This window comes from Neofelis nebulosa, chromosome X (genome assembly GCF_028018385.1).
Source record: "Neofelis nebulosa isolate mNeoNeb1 chromosome X, mNeoNeb1.pri, whole genome shotgun sequence".
In the NCBI taxonomy this organism is placed as follows: Eukaryota; Metazoa; Chordata; class Mammalia; order Carnivora; family Felidae; genus Neofelis; species Neofelis nebulosa.
Genome location: NC_080800.1, coordinates 32,754,046 through 32,769,694, shown reverse-complemented (window position 1 = coordinate 32,769,694; position 15,649 = coordinate 32,754,046). Strand labels below are relative to the sequence as shown.

The 15,649-nt window shown below is 44.8% G+C and overlaps 2 protein-coding genes across 2 annotated transcripts in view; one reads left to right on the top strand and one right to left on the bottom strand.

Moving 5' to 3' along the window:
• Window positions 1-15,649, bottom strand: part of PRRG1 (proline rich and Gla domain 1) — a 496,749-nt gene that overhangs the window by 347,797 nt on the left and 133,303 nt on the right. The window lies entirely within an intron of this gene.
• On the top strand, window positions 4,388-5,296 carry LOC131503056 (ferritin heavy chain-like). The gene has a single exon (XM_058714398.1). It carries the CDS (start codon window positions 4,566-4,568, stop codon window positions 5,112-5,114), a length of 549 nt encoding a protein of 182 aa, XP_058570381.1. The 5' UTR covers window positions 4,388-4,565; the 3' UTR covers window positions 5,115-5,296.

Below are 15,649 nucleotides of genomic sequence, written 5' to 3'. Positions count from 1 at the left end.
AGGCTCTGTGCTGACAGCTCAGAGCCTGGAGTCCACTTTGGGTTCTGCATCTCCCTCTCTGCCCCTCCCCTGCTCATGCTCGTTTTCTTTCTCTCTCTCTTTCTAAAATAAATAAATATTTAAAAAAATTATAAAAAACATAATCCGCTCTAAAGTTTTTCCATTCTATGTTTGGATTTAATTTTATATTCCTACTAAAGAAAAAAAATGGATGGAATGTTTTTGTTTATACATATACATATTTTCTTTGTGGAAATTTGAGGTCCTAGTCCATGCTTATTTGTTGATTTTCTCTTAGAAGAGTTGATTTTTATGTCTTATGTTTCTCTTAGTTATATATTTTACTGTTACCTACTTCCCTAGGAGGTAATGATGAGGGATGAAATATCTGAGATACGCTCTTAGCACCCGTTAGTACATGGTACACATAAAACTATTCAATGACATTATTATTTAAAATATTTACAGAGTCAAATTGTAGGGTTAATTTCATTATTAAATATTGGGAATATAATAAGGAAATATTCCACAAAATCAAGACTTCTTTAAATAGATTCTTACAGTGAAGTCTACAATGGAATCACACAAGGAAATTTTGCAAGTCTACAATTCTATGAAGACAAAGCACTTGTGTTAAGCAAATATGGAATAAAATTTTATATCATTGAGAACTGATCATGTAGTTCTTTTCCAGTTCTAGTGTGTGATTTTCTCATTAAAATCAACTTATTGTATGGCCAACTAATCTTTAGCAAAGCAGGAAAGAATATCCAATGGAATAAAGACAGTCTCTCCAGCAAGTGGTGCTGGAAAAACTGGATAGCGACATGCAGAAAAAATGAACCTGGACTACGTTCTTACACCATACGCAAAAATTAACTCAAAATGGATGAAAGACCTAATTTGAAGACAGGAAGCCATCAAAATCCTCTAAGAGAAAGCAGGCAAAAACCTCTTTGATCTTGGCTGCAGCAACTTCTTACTCAACATGTCTCCGGAGGCAAGGGAAACAAAAGCCAAAATGAACTATTGGGACCTCATCAAAATAAAAAGCTTCTGCACAGTGAAGGAAACAATGACCAAAACTAAAAGGCAATTGACAGAATGGGAGAAGATATTTGTAAACGACATATCAGATAAAAGGTTAGTATCCAAAATTTATAAAGAACTTACCAAACTTAACACCCAAAAAACAAATAATCCAGTGAAGAAATAGGCAGAAGACATGAATAGACACTTCTCCAACGAAGACATCCAGATGGCCAAGTGACATATGAAAACATGCTCAACATCACTCATCATCAGGGAAATACAAATCAAAACCACAATGAGATACCACCTCACACCTGTCAGAATGGCTAACATTAACAACTCGGGCAACAACAGACGTGGGTGAGGATGTGGAGAGAGAGGATCTCTTTTGCATTGTTGGTGGGAATGCAAGCTGTTGCAGCCACTCTGGAAAACAGTAGGGAGGTTCCTCAAAACACTAAAAACAGAACTACCCTATGACCCAGCAACTGCACTACTAGGTATTTATCCAAGGGATATAGGTATGCTGTTTTGAAGGGGCACATGCACCCCCATGTTTATAGCAGCACTATCAACAAGAGCCAAAGTATGGAAAGAGCCCAAATGTCCATAGATGGATGAATGGATAAAGATGTGGTATACACACACACACACACACACACACACACACACACACACACACTGGAGTATTGCTTGGCAATCAAAAAGAATGAAATCTTGCCACTTGCAACTATGTGGATGGAACTAGAGAATATTATGCTAAGTGAAATTAGTCAGAAAGACAAAAGTCATAGGACTTCACTCATACGAGGACTTTAAGATACAGAACAGATGAACACAAGAGAAAAGAAGCAAAAATAATATAAAAACAGGGAGGGGGACAAAACATAAGAGATTCTTAAATATGGAGAACAAACAGGGTTACTGGAGGGGTTGTGGGAGGGGGGCTAGGGTAAATGGGTAAGGGGCATTAAAGAATCTACTCCTGAAATCATTGTTACACTATATGCTAACTTGGATGTAAATGAAAAAAAAATTAAATTAAAAAAATCAATTTATCAAGTAGACGGCGTTATTATTCCATTTCTTTACAGAATCAACAATTACCTTCTAGAGAAGTTTATACTGGGACATTTGATACTTGATTCTTTGCTTTCTTCATAAAAACTGATTATAAAATAGTATAAACTTCCAAAGAGGAATAAAAAGACCCCCCCCCCCCAAGGTGCATCAGTTAGAGCCATTGGATTAATCCTTTCCGTGAAAATAGGCATTTTATACTAATTTTATTTGAGAGCAATTATAATAATGTGTCACTATCTTGTATCTTGAGAATGGAGGCCACGTTTGATTCTTCTGTAGATCTCCAGAATCAAACAGTGTCTGATATATATTTGGAGTACATAAATGGTTGTTCAATTAATACACAAATTAGGTATAGATACTACCTACATTGATCTTATATTTTCCACTATAATATCCATGAATTCTAAGAATATATTGTTTTTTTAAATTTCCATACAAATGTGTAATATCTTGTATGTATGCACTTGCAACAATAAGGGGGGAAAGACGGCAGTTTTGTGTTTGTTTGGTCTGCTTCTCCCCTAGGCTGCAAACCCCCCTGGAACAGACACTTCTGTCTTTGTTACTAATGTATGCTCAAGTCACAAATCAGTGCCTGGGCTATATTAGGTAATCAATAAATATTTGTTGAATGAATGAATAAGAGGCAATTTGAAATCAGTGGTATTCCTTACCACTGTGGCTCATTTTGTAGAACATACCTGAGAGATTAAAAATAAATAAATAAAAGGCTTGCTGAGTGGCAATGAAAGTACAGATGAGGTTGGAGAGGAGGAACACAACCACATGGTTAGTAGTGCTTTCTTTAAGAATACACCCAGGTGGAAAAAAAAAGCACCTAGGTGGGGTGTCTGGGTGGCTCATTTGGCTAAGTGGTGGACGCTTGTTATCAGCTCAGGTCATGATCTCACCATTGGTGAGGATGAGCCCCACATCTGGCTCTTCACTGGCAGTGTGGAGTCTGCTTGGGATTCTCTCTCTGCCCTTCTGTTTGCTCTCTCTCTCTCAAAATTAATAAATCAACATTAAAAAATACTTATGAATGCAACTAAACCTTTTGTTTCCTGTGAGAGAAAAGAGAAACCTGAATTTACCCAGGAGGAAGGGAATTAGCAGGCCAGGTAAAAGGGAGTGAGCAAATCCAGGATGTCAGTGAAGAGATCACTGACATTGTCCATATTGGGATCCAGACAGGGCAGAAGGAATGTGTTTTTAAAACTAAGCTGAAAGTTTGTGAAATGGGAGAGAATAAAGGGAATGAGGAACAAATGCAAAAACAGTGGAAGATCGAGAGGTAGAAAGACTCGCTGAGATTTTGGAGGTGCTGTTCTGCCGGCAGAAAAATCTGAACCTGACCACGAATAGGAGAGAAGTGAAGTCACTGAAACTAGTAAGGTCTAGGAACTGAGTGAGGAGGCTATCAGAAGTGTCAACATCATGGATGTTGAGCCACAGAGGATAGCTGCCATCCAAATAAAGCCTTATGATACTAAATATACCAATGATACCACAAAAGCACCGTATTTAATGCACAATCACATCAGGACAGTATTCATGTAAATTGTTCAAAGAAACCATGCATGTGATTAACTCAAAACCGTTGCCCTTACATTCATGAGTAACATTTTAAAATATTAAAATGCTCAGCGCAGTGTCTCCCTGTTCTCCCTGTGTCACTCAGGCTCCTTAAAACCTCGAACAGCGCTCGAGCTCCACCCCGCCCCGGCCCCGCCCCCTAGCCCCTCCACAGTCCCGGGGCCCTTTCCCTCGGACCACAAAAATCCTTTAACGGATCCTCACCCCTCTCCCAACTCCTGGGTAATGGACGGACCTTCCAGTTCCAGCCCAGAGCTCCAGAGCTGCTAGGCCAGGAGTGATGAAACTATGAAATTAGATTGTGGTGATGGTTGCCTAACACCATGAATATACTATAAACCATGTAGATACTTTCAAAAGGTGAATGTTATAGCATATGAATTGTATCTCAAGAGTTATTTTATGAATGTTTGGAAAAAACAGGTAAAAAATAAAAAATCCTGTGGTTTTTTCTCATGAAATATATTCACATATCACAGCAATATATTAAACTATATTAAATATATATTTAAAAAAGATAGTTTTAAAAATGGCTTCAAGACAGCGTGGAGCTGCTCTGGGCCTCGTGCCTCACGCAGGCACAGATGGCACGTTGAACACGGCGCCCCGCCCACCACCCCTCCCCCGCCTTCGTGACCACGCCCCTTCACGTAACGGATTCGCGTAACGGATTCAAACCCCCACCTCCGGAGTAACGGACTTCATTCCAGCCGCATCTCGGAGACTGCCGCCAGGCCTGCCTGGTCGGCTACTCTGAAAAAGCGCCGGAGACCCGCCGCCACCGCCTTCCGCCTCGCCGCCCTCGTTTCTGAGCCGCCTTCGCCTTCACCTTGGTGCCAGCGCCGCCAGCCATGGCCACCGCGCCGTCCTCTCAAGTGCGCCAGAACTACCACCCCGAATGCGAGGCCGCCATCAACAGCCAGATCAACCTGGAGCTCTACGCCTCCTACGTGTACCTGTCGATGGCCTTCTATTTCGACCGCGCCGACGTGGCCCTGGAGAATTTCTCCAAGTTCTTCCTGCGCCAGTCCCACGAGGAGAGCCAGCATGCCGAGAAGCTGATGCAGCTGCAGAACCAGCGTGGGGGCCGCATCCGCCTCCACGACATCGTGAGGCCTGACCGCGACAACTGGGAGAGCGGCCTCAACGCCATGGAGTGCGCCTTTCACCTGGAGAAGAGCCTGAACCAGAGCCTGCTCGACCTGCACCAGCTGGCCACCGACAAGAACGACGCCCATCTGTGCAGCTTCCTGGAGACCAACTACCTGCACGAGCAAGTCAAGGTCATCAAAGAGCTGGGGGGCTACATCACCAGCCTGCGCAAGATGGGGGCCCCGGAAACCGGCATGGCAGAGTACCTCTTTGACAAGCTCACCCTGGGCAACAGCGACAAGCACTGAGTTGGGACTGCCTTCCCATAGCCACAGGGTGCATGGTGACTTCCCCTGGTCACCATGCCGGGCATGCATTTTGCAGTATTGCGCTTGCAAATCCAGTTTCTTCTTCCAGTTTTGCCATAAATAAATAAAGTTATTTGGTTTCAATACAGTTATTTGGTTCCTAAAGAAATAAAGGTCCTCTGGGTGATTTGTGTGTGGAAATTTCTCACCTTTCCAGGAGTCGCTCCACCCACCCATGCCCCATCCACACACAGGCTCAGGATCTCCCAAGGTGGAGGGAGAAGGTGGGAGGTGGATGGGACCCTGGAAAACACAAAAAGCAATCTTCTCCTTATAAATGCTGAAGGTATATGGGGGTGGGGTGGAGTGGGGTGGGATGGATGGAGCCCTGGTGAATATGGATGGGAGCCTGTGCCATGATAAAAGTATAAAAACATGACCTGACAGTCACAGTTGGGGTTGCCTCTGGAGAAAGCAGAGGGAATGGGATTGGGGAGGGATTAAAATAAAGGGTTGTTAAATTTTACTAGAAAATCTTTAGTTTACTAATATAAGCAAATATTAATGTTTGTTAACATTTAAAAAAATTTTTTTTACACTTATTTTTTGAGAGACATAGAGCACAGGTTGGGGAGGGGCAGAGAGAGGAGACACAGAATCCTAAGCAGGCTCCAGGCTCTGAGCTGTCAGCACAGAGCCTGACACAGGTCTGGAACTCACAAACCGTGAGGTCATGACCTGAGCCAAAATCAGACGCTTAACCAACTTAGCCACCCAGGCACCACTAGTATTTGTTGACAGTAACTGGGGAGCAAGGTGGAGACCCCAGAAGCCAGCATGGCAGAGTATCTCTTCAACAACCTACCCAGGGCAACGGTGATAAACTGAGCCTTAGACTGGCTTTCCCATAGACAGGGGAGTGAGTTCGTAGGTCACCAAACTGGACATGCTTATTGCCCTTACAAAACATCCAAATATATTTTTTCCTTCAATTGTGCCCTTCCATTAAAGTAACATGGTACCCCCCCCCCAAAAAAAAAAAAATCAAAATTACCTTTTTAGAAGGGCTGAAGAATGCCTGGACAAGACTGAAGCTCAAATTTGTGATATTGAATATGAAGTAGAATAAACCCCCTTGAAAGTTAAGCCAGTGAATCTGGCTGCGTTGAAGAACGTGGGGGAGAGTTGAAGCTGGGAGTCCAGTCAGGAGATATTGCAGCCAGGCCAATGAAAGACATTGGTATCTGAACTGGAGCAGAGGCTCATGAAATGGAGACCAATTCTAGTTGGATTTGGATAAATCAATAGGATCTGCTCATGGATCAAAGGTGAAGAATGAGAAATGAGGAAAATAACATAGATTCTGATATTAGGACTTGAACACCTGGGTAGACAGTAGTGCTATTTATTAATTTGGGGACTTTTGCTGGAGGCATATCTGACATGGAAAGGTGGGAAAGCATATCATGTAAAATTTGAGATGCCCATTTTTTTAAGAATATAATTTATTGTCAAATTGTTTCCATACAACACCCAGTGCTCATCCCCAAAACTGCCCCCCTCAATGCCCATCACCCACTTTCCCCTATCCCCCACCCCCATCTACCCTTAGTTTGTTCTCAGTCCTTAAGAGTCTCTTATGTTTGCCTCCCTCCCTCTCTATAACTTTTTTTCCCTTCCCCTCTCCCATGGTCTTCTGTTAAGTTTCTCAAGATCCACATATGAGTGAAAACATATGGTATCTCTCTTTCTCTGCCTGACTTATTTCACTTAGCATAATACCCTCCAGTTCCATCCATGTTGCTGCAAATGGCAGGATTTCATTCTTTCTCATTGTCAAGTAGTATTCCATTGTATATATAAACCACATCTTCTTTATCCATCCATCAGTTGATGGATATTTAGGCTCTTTCCATAATTTGCCTGTTGTTGAAAGTGCTGCTATAAACATGGGGGTACATGTGCCCCTATGCATCAGCACTCGTATGTCCTTTGGGTAGATTCCTACTTTTTTTTCTTCTTTTTAAAATATAATTCATTGAGATGCCTATTAGATATCCAAACAGAACTGTTATGCAGGTAGCTGGTAAAAAATAAACCTCAGACGTGAAGTCAAGCTTAGAAATATACACATGGGGGGCGCCTGGGTGGCTCAGTCGGTTAAGCGTCTGACTTCCGCTCAGGTCATGATCTCGCGGTCCGTGAGTTCATGCCCTGTGTCGGGCTCTGTGCTGACCGCTCAGAGCCTGGAGCCTGTTTCGGATTCTGTGTCTCCGGCTCTCTCTGACCCTCCCCCATTCATGCTCTGTCTCTGTCTCAAAAATAAATAAATGTTAAAAAAAATTAAAAAAAAAAAGAAATATACACATGGGAAGCACTATGACTGGGTAAATTCACCAGAAATAATGTAGAGACAGTATGGTACAGCCAGCCCCAAGCCCAGGGGATCTAATATTTAGAGAAGGATTTGAGGTGTTTGAACACCCAGACAGCTGCTGTCCCCACCTTAACCATTATCTTATTCCAAACTGTGGGGTCTAAGCTTAGGAATCCCTGGGCTTACACCAATGGGTTAACAAGGTACAAAGAAATACAAAGTCAACAAAATGCTCACACCCGAGTTTGGGTAAACCAGATTGGCACTCCAAGAATAGGGGGGTGCAAAGACACCCTGAGAATAGGGAGGTGTTGCATCCACATGACTCCTGAAACAGAATGCTACGGGCACCAGTGACAGTCACAACAAAGTTTATTGCCATGAGAGGCAAGGCAAACTGATCGATCGGGACTGACACTCTTGACCAGAGTGCGGTCTCGAACAGCCAGGGTACAGAGTTTTTATAGCCGACCACATCGTCTTATTATCACCTGGAAACAGAACAAAGGAATAGTTCCCAGGTGGAAACAGTTCAAACAGGCCCTTGCCCCAATCCAATCAAGAGCTAATCCATCCCTTGATTGATAGGATAAGGCTGTTATCTCTTAACCTATAGTGTTAAAACAAAGCTGTTATTTCTTAAGGCTACAGGTTAGCCCTCCCCTTACATTTCCCCCTTTTCTTGTCCGTGAATCAATCCCTTGATTCATCATTAGGAACTAAGGGGACACAGTTTGACCTAATCATCCTAATTTTTATTTCACGAACTCGCCTCTTGACCCAAACTAAGTCTCCTAGTTGAAAGGGGTGGGGAAGAACAGGAGGATGGGCGAAGACTTCTTTCAAGGCCTTAGTTATTTCCTTTTGTACAAGATGCAGGGCCATGAATGAAGCCAACAAGTGGTCCTGTTCTAGCTGTTCCTTTATGTTGTTCTCCTAGCCTTGGCAAGATAGGTGGAGGTCTGCCAAATAAAATTTCGTAAGGGGACAATCCCTTGATAAATAGAGTACAATGCGCTTGCAAAAGGGCAAAAGGCAGAACATCAACCCAATTTTCGCCAGTCTCAAGGGACAATTTGGTTAAGGTCTCCTTTAGCGTCTGATTCATCCTTTCTACTTGACCCGAGCTCTGGGGTCTATATGTGCAATGTAATCTCCAATCTATTCCCAATGCTCTGGCTAGACCCTGCAATACCTGTGCTGTGAAGGCCGGGCCATTTTCCGATCCTATGCTCAGAGGCAGCCCAAATCGAGGGATTAGTTCATTTAATAACTTTTTAACTGTCACCGGAGCCGTTTCTGATTTAGTGGGGAACGCCTCAACCCATCCAGAGAAGGTGTCCACAAAAACGAGCAGATATTTGTATCTGTATTTTCCTGGCTTAATTTCAGTAAAATCTACTTCCCAAAACCCACCTGGTTCAGTTCCTCTGTGTCTTTTAGCTTCTGAAACCTTATTTGCACCCTGATTTACTTGGGCGCAACTTACACATCTTTCAACCATCTCCTCAATCTCTTTTCCCAGTGTTATGCCCGAAGTTCTGAAACCTCCCACAAAAGACCACCAGAGTCGTAAGTCAAAGCCAAGCGGCAAGGGTCGTTTATTGCAGGTTCGAACCTGGACCTCTGCGCCCCCGTTGCCGGTGACGCCAAGAGGCCCTGAGAGAGGTTTTTACACCCCTTTTACAGACAGGTACAAACAAGTCATGGGGAAACCAGGAATTTTCCACAGTTACAGAGCTGCGATTGGTTGGTGTTTAAAGTTGGACACTTAACAGTATTCAATTGGTTCCTGCCTTTAGGTCAGACCACAACCGGGGGTACGGGTATCACAATGATTGATCAGGAATACACGGATGTGCCAGGCAACAATGATTGATCAGGAGTACACGATGTGCCAAGTAACAATGGTTGATCAGGAATATACGGATGTGCCAGGCAATAATGATTGATCAGGAATACATGGGCACGCCAAGCAATTGTACAGAAGTGGAACAAGCTGGTTAAGCTTGGTTAGGTTTCAGTTTCCCGTAACTTAAGCTTTTAAGTTTCAATTTTCTCAGGCCTCTCACCAGCCCTTGCACCCTGAACTTTTTCCACACCAATTTCGCCATCTTTGTTTTTCCCAGATGAGTCCCTTGGTGGAGCAGATGCACCATGCGTCGCCCAAGTGCCGCGGGTAAGAGTATCTTTCCTTCAGGATCCTGAAACCACTTTCGTCCTGGTACCATACTTCCTCCTTTTCTTGAAATCCACTCCAAGTCTTTAGGAGTGCAATTGGGCTCCGGTGGAAGCAGGGGATCCATCAAGATCGGTAGTGCCAAAGCACTTTTACTTTCAGTTAGGGCAGCTTCCCGGGCTGCCGTGTCAGCCAGGTAGTTTCCGACTGCCTCTAGGGAGTTGCCTTTTTGATGTCCCAGGCAGTGAATGATCGCGAGTCTCGCAGGTTCCCAGATGGCTGTTAGAAGGTCTAGAATTTCGGCTTTATTTTTGACGTCCTTGTCCTCCGCCGTGAGGAGGCCACGCTCTTGATAGATGGACCCGTGCACATGCGCAGTTGCAAAGGCATAGTGGCTGTCCAATAAATATCAACTGACTCGTTTTTACTGAGTTTGAGGGCTGTAGTTAGCGCGATGTGCTCTGCGCGCTGGGCTGAGGTTCCCAGGGGAAGGGTCATGTTGCCATAGAACCTCGCGGTCTGTCGTAACGGCAGTACTGGCATACCTTTGCCTTTGAAACACAAAACTACTGCCATCTGAAAACATGTTGATATCAGGATCCTGTAGGGGAATGTCCGTGAGATTGGAGTGGAGGGACGAAACTGTCGCTAAGGTCTCTGGGCAAGAATGTAGAGGGGGACCTAGTCCTTCGGGCAGCAAAGTAGCTGGGTTTAAGGCTGCGGGAGCACAAAAACATATCTGGGGCTGGTGTAGCAGCAACGCCTGATACTGAGTAATCCGAGCATTTGATAGCCACTGTTCTGGGGGAGCCCGCAGTAAGGCCTCCACTTCATTGGCCCTATAACAGACAACGTCTGTCCCAGGGTTAGTTTATCTGTGTCTTTGACTAGTAACGTGGTGACAGCAATCTGTCGAACGCATGTGGGCCACCCGGAAGCAACTGGGTCTAGCCTTTTGGATCAATAGGCCACTGGTCAGTGCCAAGGTCCCAGGCGCTGAGTCAGAACTCCCTTGACTACCCCCCATTCTCGGCTACAAACAAACAGAATGGCTTAGTGGGATCTGGCAGGGCCAAGGCCGATGGGGTCATGAGAGCCTCTTGTAAAGCTTGGAAGGCTTTAGTATGAGTCTCCCCCCATGTGAAGGACTCTGGAGACCCCCTTGAGAGTGGCATACAAAGGGGCTGCCAGTTCAGCAAAGCCAGGTATCCATAGTCTGCAGTAGCCCAGGAACTCGCGAACTTGTTTGAGTTTTAGGCTGAAGAATATCGAGTCTTTGTTCATCGAGATAGCGTTTACCTTTTTTAATGTTGTAACCTAAATAAATGACAGCAGTGCGACAGATCTGTGTTTTTTTGGCTGATACTCGGTATCCCAGTTTTTGCAGAAGACTCAGGAGTTCCTTGGTGGCACTCAGGCATTCTGAATAAGAGGGGGCTGCCAGCAAGATATCATCAACATACTCCAACAGAGATACCTGCGGTTTGGAGATTCGAAATGGTTCTAAATCCTGGTGCAGGGCTTCATTAAGAAGAGTAGGGGAGTTTTTGAATCCCTGGGGGAGTCGCGTCCAGGTGAGCTGTCCAGCTTTTCCCTCTTCAGGATCAGTCCATTCAAATGCAAACAGTGGCTGGCTCTGTAGGGCCAGCGGGATGGCAAAGAAGGCATCTTTTAAGTCCAGAACTGTATAATACACCTGAGAAGGGGGAAGCAGACTAAGGAGAGTATACGGGTTGGGTACAGTGGGATGAATATCCATTACTCTGGCGTTTACTGCTCTCAGGTCTTGAACTGGCTGAAAATCACATGAGTTAGACTTTTGGACAGGGAGAAGTGGAGTATTCCATGGCGACTTGCATGGCGTCAGAATGCCTGAGTCGTGCAAATGCTTGATGTCAACAGCGATTCCCCGCCTAGCCTCCCGGGACATAGGGTATTGTTTCAGTCTTACCAGAAGCGTGGATGCCTTAAGTTCCACAATTATCGGGGCTTGATGAATCGCTATTCCAGGTAGATTGGTCTCGGCCCATACCTGGGGAAAGTCTGCCTGGAGACTTTTAAGGAGGGGATCGACTGTGTGAACATTTTCATTGGGCACCGGGGTAAGTAGGCCTTCTTCCCCAAGTGGCACAGTCACCATTACTATTGTTGGGCCATCCTGGCCGACTTTAACATGCATACCCCATTCAGTCAATCTCAAAGAAGCAGTTAGTTTATGTAATAGGTCTCTACCCAGTAATCCAGGGTAGGGGCATTCAGGCATGATTAGGAAAGAATGTGTAACAGTTTCACGGCCTAAATCTACTTGTTGTCATTCAGTGGTCCATTTACAAGTTTGGGACCCAGTTGCTCCTTGCACCAGGGTTGCTCCTCACCTGGTGGGGCCAGGATCTTGTTTTAGAACTAAAAAGGCTGCCCCAGTGTCCACCAAGAAAGTCTTAGGCTGGCCCCCTATATTAACAGTAACCAATGGCTCAGAAGGGGCCACCAAGCCACAGCCCCATCAGTCGGGATCAACTTTCATTATAGACGCCTGGGGTGGATGAGTTTTACGCTGGGCTAAGTTGGGGCAATCCTTTTTCCAGTGTCCCTCTTGCTTGCAATTTTTTCCTAGTGGCACTCTAAACTTTTGTCTTTTTTCTTTTTCCCAGACTAGAATTCTTTGGGCGTTTGGGGTCCCTGTCCCTTGCGGGCATCCAGGACGGCCGCTACCACCCTAGTCAATTTTTTTGTCTGTCTCTCTTCCTGAGAATCTCTATTATTAATAACTTTTTGGGCTATTTCAACTAGCTCAGATAAAATTTTCCCTTCAAACCCATCTAATCTTTGCAATTTCTTAAGAATATCTGGGGCTGCCTGTGAGACAAAGGCCAGGTTTAATGCCCTTCTATTTTCAGGTGCCTCAGAGTCAATAGGGGTAAAGGTACAGTACGCTTCCATGAACCTTTCTAAGAAGGCTGAGGGGCTCTCCTCGGTCCCCTGAACTACTTCAGTTACCTTAGACATGTTTGTGGGCCAGCGGGTGGCCACTCGGAGACCTCCCAGTAGAGTCTGGCGAAATAGGGTCAATGATCACCTACCGTGAGGAGTGTTTGGATCCCAATCTTCAGGGTGCGAGGAAGGAAAGACTTCCTTGAGTAAGGCAGGATCCTTGGTGGGATGCCTGTTTGGCCCCATCAGCAATTTCCGGGCCTCGTGACAGATCTTACCGCATTCCTTGGTAGTGAAGAGAACCTGCAAGAGCTGCTGGCAGTCATCCCAGGTTGGCTGATGGGTCACAAATATAGTTTCAAGGAGAGAAATTAATGCTTGGGGTTTTCCTGAGAACGGGGGGTTTTGAAGCTTCCAATTATAAAGGTCGCTAGTGGAAAAGGGTACATAAATCGTAAAGGGTCGGACATCACCCTGCAGGGGTGGCTGTGGCTGAAGGGGTAAGGGAGGGGTATGGAAGGAGATTCCTGACTGGGTGTGAGACGGGCTCAGGGGAGTGTCCCGACTTGGGCTTGCCTCCTGGCATGAAGCATCCTGACCCGTATTCTCTGGGTGAGAACTATAGGGCCATTTACAAGTTTCTTCTTCCTCCAGTGCAGATGGTAAAGGGGGCGGCCGCTTAGTCCCATCAATATTCTTATCAAGTGGATAGACTTTAAGTGGCAAAACCTGTGCTTCAGGGAGGTGAGGGGGAAGGAAAGGTTTTAGCCAATCTGGAGGGTTTTCGATGAGGGTTCTCCATGCCTCAATGTATGGGATTTGATCTTCGTGCCTAGAATAGACAATAGCATGAACCTTATGTACAGAGTAATGTTAAAGGACCCCTGCCGAGGCCATTCAACCTGAAAGCTGGTCCATTCCACCTCGCAGAGAGTTCGAAGGACTGGCTTCTTGACATGGAAGCCGAGAATTGAGGCAGCTCTCCCATAGTCCTGGAAATGGGTTAGTATGAGACCCAGAGGGGTGGGGGTACTCTGATTTTGACCCATGACAAAGATAGGCAAAACCGAGAAGGACGCACAGACAGTCAACGGAAAGAAAACAATTAAGACAAAACCAAGAAGGACGCACAGACAATCAATGGAAAGAAAGTAATTAAGACACAAAGAGAACACAAGTTCGAGATCTTGAGGCCAGTAGGCTGCGGCAGCCACATGAAAATAGGATTCTTTCTAACAAAAACCAAACCAAGTGGGATCCACTGGCATCCCGGTATGAACCCTAACTCTGGGTCTATAGCCGTGCCCGGCAGACCCTTCTTGAGTCATTCAAATGGCACACCCCAATCCTTACCTCTCCCAATCCCAAGCCTCTTTCCACAGGTCGGTAGAGCAACCAGAGGAAAGGGCCCTGTTTCAGACCTTTAACTTTCCCGGCCCATACACCAAATGTTGCATCCACACGACTCCTGAAACAGAATGCTACGGGCACCAGTGACAGTCACAACAAAGTTTATTGCAATGAGAGGCAAAGCAAACCGATCAATCGGGACCGACATTCTTGACCAGAGTGCGGTCTCGAACAGCGGGGTACGGAGTTTTTATAGCCGACCACAGCGTCTTATTATCACCTGGGAACAGAACAAACGAATAGTTCCCAGGTGGAAACAGTTCAAACAGGCCCTTGCCCCAATCCAATCAAGCGCTAATCCATCCCTTGATTGATAGGATAAGGCTGTTATCTCTTAACCTATAGTGTTAAAACAAAGCTGTTATTTCTTAAGGCTACAGGTTAGCCCTACCCTTACAGGAGGCACAAAGGTGCCAGGAATAGGGAGGTGCAAAGGCACCACAAAATAGGGAGGGAGTGCTGAGCCCCCCAAATAGAGAGAGGCAAAGGCCTGAAATAGAAACGGCACAAAGGTGCCCAACACATAGGAATAACAAGATTAGATATTCAGAGTGAAAGCACCCCAAATTTAGTACTATAGCAGAAAGCTGCTTTCATAGGAGAATAGGGTCAGGGCAGGTAAATTGGTGAATTAGACTATGGACCGCTGCGTTGCAGGCAAAGCAGCCCAGAGCGGAGATGGTTAACAAAAGAAAAGGTGCCTTATTAACCCTGAGGTTTTCCCCCCTATCTGTCTCATCCACTAGGCTAGCAAAGATAAACAGGCACAGGGCCTCCTGTCTGCTGTTAACAACCATCTACCCATCTGCCCAGCGCCAGGATTTTGTTTTATATTAACCCAAACCCCAAACACTGTATATCTTCAAAACCCTCTTTTTCCCCCCTCACATCCACAAGTTAATGTTCCTAGTTCCTTTGTCTCTTTGTACACGCCCATCATGTTTGCAAGCCTTCTGATCCGAATAAATATGGGGCAAGGACCCTTATTCAGGGCTCTTTTCTTTTTCCAGGACAGTAGCCATCTCTCGTTTCAATCCTGCGTCCGCTCTTTTGCTAGACAAAAGAGAACTTTAGACTTAGTGTCTAAGACACCAGACTGTAATGGCCACTTATGTGCACTCCCTGTGTATCCTCAAATCAGCCTGTTCCTGATCTCATTGTGGCCTCTGGTTTCTCCCATTAGGATGTGGTAAAGATTTAGCCTTTTTTTTTTTTTTTTTATCTTCATGGCTATGTGTAAAAAGAAATTATGTCCCAGTTAAACAAAATTTCCAAAGGAAATAATAGACATGTATTTGTATGATTTCTTTATGTTCCCCTTTCAAAACTCTCTTTCTTAGTCCATTCTCTACTTAACCAGATGAAATAATCAATCATGTAACCCCTAATACTTATCCACATGAGAAAAATACTCAAAATATTTTGTTTCTTCTTTGCTATGTGTGGGCTATAAAGATAAAAATTTATAGACTTTGTATCTTACATTCAAAGACACATGGGTAGTTTTTTAAAGCCAGCAGATGGCTTTGAAGCATTTAGTAAGATATAAACAAGTTTAGGTAAGCAAGAAATACACTCCACATTTCCCCATGACTATGCTTCAACACTTCCTCAAAAATCAGGATTATGGTTCTTTGA

Excerpts from the sequence above, each read along its gene's own strand:
- LOC131503056 (XM_058714398.1), top strand. The coding sequence starts at position 4,566 with ATGGCCACCGCGCCGTCCTCTCAAGTGCGCCAGAACTACCACCCCGAA.